A 4,742-nucleotide genomic window follows, 5' to 3' on the forward strand; every position below is an offset into this window, starting at 1 on the left:
TTCCAAATGCAGGATTCAACAAGCCACATCAAAGGTTTTCACCCACTTCATCTGCCTCCTTTCTCTGAACAAAACTTGAATGCTCATGAAAGCCTGCCTTGAGGGTGGCAGCCCATAGTTCCACTGCATTGATGGTTCATAACTTCGGAGTGAAAAGAAGCAGATCAGATGTGAGACTCACAGACCACTTAAACAATTAAAATAATACACAAGTAGAAGCTCTTGGCCTCTTGCCACTTAACAAAATCCATGTGTAACCACGGTTAAAGATGCTTGAGCACAATCTCCACAAATGTGGTGGCGGCAATGGACAGTGTGAGCTTTGAGATCAGCAAACAAGTTTGCACATATTCAGCAAGAACATTCAGGAACAGAACAAGCAGACATAAGAAATAATAAAGAGAATGTTATCCAAATTCCCAGTGTTTGAATATCACAAGAGGTAAGTTTGCTCACTAACCCAATAAAATTCAACTAAGAGATATTACAACAGACCAAATGAAAACATTAGAGTACATGTTTTATTGCCATGCAACATATATTGAGGTTAAGAAGCCAAAAAAGGGGAAAGGAAAGAAAAAAGTTCAAAATATTGGGAAGCAGTTCACCTGGGTGAATCTTGACAAAACCCAGCACAAAAGAACTTCATCCTTGAACAGACTACACCTAATGTAATAATAAATCTGTTTTTTTAATGAAATGAATCTCAAAAATTACTCCTTGCATCACCTCGAAACAACAAGAAAATTTACTATTTCGTCTATTGTGAATTGCTGCAAACTATCTTCCTTCAGAGATTCAAGTGAGAAACAAAGCAATAATTTTGCGCTTATGATGTCACCTGATCGAGTTGCATTTGTTCGAGCCATGCGCTAAGTACTGCAGCTTGATCATGCCCCTCGATTGTACTATTGGAGCTTGAACACTCAGTGCCAACCAACTTCTCCGGTGGTGACTCTTTTACCAGTGAATGAACCCAGGACAAGTCAGGCTCGTCTACATTTCCATGCATCTCAGAAGAGTATAATCCCTTGAGACGGCCAGGATCATTGCCGTTCACTCCCCAATCAGGTGCACCAGAGGGAGATGCCCACTTGGACCTTGATGAGCTAACAGGAGAGCCAACAATTGGAGAAGAAATCGGAGCGAGATCACGTGAGCTCTGGCTGCGTAAAGTCTGTTGTTGTCTCTCCCACTGTGAAAGCATCGCAAGTTGAGTACTCATCGGAGAGAGAGGCTCTGCACCTCGTGGAGACATGAAACCAGGAGAAGCCGCATTGCGTGATGCCTGTAACAGTGAAGAATGAACAGGCATATGTTGGGCATCCGCAGTCCTCGGCGAGAATACACTTGTGTTAATGGGTGATAGCAAACTATGCTGCTGCTGAAACTGATTGAGTATGGCAGCCCTGTGAGAAGGTGAAAAAATGGCACCTTGATCAGAGCTAAACCTAGGAGATGAGGCGATCTCAGCAGAGAAAAGCTCATCAAGGTTTGATGGAGTTAGTGCTTTGGTTCGGACAGAACGGTTCCCAGTCAATGAGTTCAACCGAGAGAAGCATGCATCGTTTAGAAGCTGCTGGGCATCAAACTCAGGGAGGTCCTCCAATGGCATATCCCTTGCACTCAGAGACGAGCGCAACCTACTTGAATGGATATTGTTTGCGGGGAGATTCAGGATAGGCACATTAGGTTGAGGCCAACCTGGGGTTGAGTGGCTGTTTCCGTTGTTTGCTGACGGTGATATGGGCGGAGTAAAGGGTGGCATGACAGCAGAAACGGAAGATGGAGATCCAGGCATAAGCCCCAAAGCTGCAGCCATCTCCATTGCAGCCGAGGATGATGAACGGGGAGAGGGCATAGCAGAGCCAGTGGACATATAAAGTGGTCGTAGCTCCTCGTTTGTGTGCGCAAAGAAACAGACCCGGCGGGCGCAGCTAGTGCCATCCTTGCAGGGCCTAGTTCGATACTGGGCCGGATGAAGCCAACACTCAAAGACCCCGTGTGCATAGTCGCACATGTCTCCCCTCCGGCATGCTCCTTTCCGGAATTCCGGGCAAGGGACGCAGCTGTAGTGGTACTTCCTTGGGTCACGCCGCCGTGCATTCTCGCCTGGGTGGACAAAAGGGCACTCGGTCCAGTCATGGGAATAAGCACGAGAGCATGGCCGGATTTTGAATGAGAACATCCGGAAGTCATCAGTGGCATAAATGCTGTTCTTGATATCTGGGAGTGACGGATCGATAGGATACTCTTTCCTCTCAGAGATGGCAACCCGAGGAAGCTCAGGGAACTTGGCCATGGAAGGAGAAGAAATCGAGTTCGACAATAGGGAGGCATCGTCATCAGGTGATAAAGAAAGCGCTGAAGATTCTGGGTTCAACGAGGCAGTCGCCACGCAAATAGGAAGAGTGTGGTGATCTTCTTCCCCGTCCATGAAATTTGTGCTCCCTCCAAGAAGTTGTTCAAGAGCATCCTTTGCGTCAGGCAACTTGGGAGGCACCACAACGACATCGGCTGGGCGGTTTCCATGAGCATCTAACAAAGTGGGATCCGCTCCGGCAGCGAGGAGAATCTTCACGGCATCAACGGCATCAAAGGATCCGCCAGAGGCGGCGCAGTGCAGCGCTGTGGTTCTATCAGGATCAGTGCCGCGATTGATATCAACGGAAGGCAAGGAGACGATGAACTTGAGCACATCAACACTTCCGTAGGTCGATGCAACCATCAAAGGCGTGCGATGCTCTAGGACCATGCGATTGGAACCTTTCCTACGGCCGTACCAAAGGCCAACCTCATCGATCGCAAAGGGCTCGTGTTCGATGGAGCGCCTGAAGGCTTCGGCGTCGTTATTCGCGGCGAGCTCCAGAAGGTTGGACGACTTCTCGTCGATCTCGACAGTGAGGCAGTTCATCTGGTTGTTTGTTCTTCCTGCAAGGTCAGAGCTTTATGACTACCTATACGACGGTTTTACTTGCTCCGGGGCAACCTAATTCGCCTGGAAAATAATAGATCCATGAGAAAAAAGATCATCTTGGCAAGTCCAGATAGGGTAAAAGTAACAAGAGAGGAAGGAAATAAATGATTTTTCTTCCAGAATATTGAACGGTGTTGGACAGAGAAATTACTAGATATCGGCTTGTTGATTTATTCAAGCCGGAAAACCCGAAGAGAAAAAGTTTTTCGACAGAGAGGAACTAGCATCATAGATTCAAAACAAAAGAGACAAGAATCGCAAGGCGTTCACTCTACCAGATCACGATATTACCCTAACAAAGACTAAAACTATGAGCTTTCCACTCACCGCGCAGAAAAAGAACAGCAGTTGACTAGATCGCATCGGAGAAAAAAATCTCATTGAACTCAAAAAATTATCGTAGCAAATGAATCAGTGAACCGAATCAGAGAAAGATCTCGTACTCCACCAGCTGGCGTCCAAAGATCAGCAAATAAACGATCGCAACAAGTATCAAAGAAGAAGCGGAAGATTTTTCAAGTCCGACGATCCTTCAACTAGCCCAGCAAGAGCAGCAGCAGCCGTCGGCGAGCACCGCGAGCTTGAGAAGAATTCGGCGATCTAACGGGAACACTCGACGCACCTTGCACAACTCCATCGCCGATGAAGCAGGAGCACGCCGATGAAGAAGGAGAAGAAAAGGAGGAGAGGAAAAGGGTGTTCTTCCAGCCCCAGCCAGATGCACCCCCAAATGAAAACCAAATGAAACGCTTTCCCAAATGAGAGCCAAATGAATTTAATTCATTTTTTCTTCCCCTTCTTTTTCACTGTCGACGACCCTGCTCAGTCATACTATGCAGACGCACACAATAACACCCATAATTTCACCCTTTTACTATTCGGCAGGATATATTGGGACCTTTTCGGCACCGGTGAGTCCGCGAGTAACATTCCTGCTGAGTAATCCGCCGAGCGGATGCGATTTGCGAAGTGGGGCCCGTTCCACGTGGACTGCGGTCAAATCCGGTTGAATGGGTCCCTTCACTATTCTTACTCCGCCTTTGCCTTTTGGCGTCCGAAGACGGCTCCTGTTGGGGTGTTACACTGTTACAAGGAGTGCATGGACAAAAATTAGAGTGGGCATAGTAGATTTCTCGAAGTTTCCGTCAATAACCATTTGGTTCTCGTAAGCATCATAATTACTATATTGCCCTCCTCGCCCAATGGGAATCGGGAGAGGAATGTCTTTGTCAGAAAGGGGTTTTTTTGGGTACTATGTGACTTTAGTTGCCACTGATAGATGCGGGACGACGACGACGACGGCTCATGCAGCGGTAGACCTCACCCGACTATGGTTCGGAATTGTCGGGTTGAGAGTTCGGAATCGTCGATCTGAGGTTCGGTTCGACGGTTAGAAATTACCGGTTCAATTATTTTAAACTGTCAATTTGACGGTTTGAATCTTTCGATTCGACCGTTTAGAATTATCGATACAATAATTTCTGATAAATGGATTCTTAATTTTAATTATCCAAAATAATTATGATTTATGTATATATATATATTCTACTGTGCCGTACAGTATGTAACTGTAGGTGTGCAGCATATCACACTTTTCTAATTATTTGTTTTTATAATTTGAATTAAAAAAATTAAAATTTTTATATATAAATTCTTAATATATAAACATATCTCCTAAATACACTATAATATTTCATAAATATTTAAATTTATTTTATTTTTAATTTTTCTTTTTACTAAACATTATAATTCAATTGAAATACCT

General features: G+C 45.3%; 1 protein-coding gene across 2 annotated transcripts; it reads right to left on the reverse strand.

Moving 5' to 3' along the window:
- Positions 1 to 386: 386 nt before the first annotated feature.
- LOC121975794 (zinc finger CCCH domain-containing protein 24-like) lies at positions 387 to 3,734 on the reverse strand. 2 transcript variants are annotated; one of them, XM_042527662.1, is made up of 2 exons: positions 3,421 to 3,734; positions 387 to 2,998 (listed from the first exon to the last, which is right to left on the reverse strand). In XM_042527662.1, exon 2 carries the CDS (start codon positions 2,912 to 2,914, stop codon positions 830 to 832), a length of 2,085 nt encoding a protein of 694 aa, XP_042383596.1. In that variant the 5' UTR covers positions 2,915 to 2,998; positions 3,421 to 3,734; the 3' UTR covers positions 387 to 829. The 2 variants fall into 2 exon arrangements, with proteins under 2 accessions (XP_042383596.1, XP_042383597.1); XM_042527663.1 differs by having other exon boundaries at positions 3,305 to 3,734.
- Positions 3,735 to 4,742: the final 1,008 nt, after the last annotated feature.

The sequence above is a fragment of the Zingiber officinale genome, chromosome 4B, assembly GCF_018446385.1.
Source record: "Zingiber officinale cultivar Zhangliang chromosome 4B, Zo_v1.1, whole genome shotgun sequence".
Taxonomy (NCBI): Eukaryota; Viridiplantae; Streptophyta; class Magnoliopsida; order Zingiberales; family Zingiberaceae; genus Zingiber; species Zingiber officinale.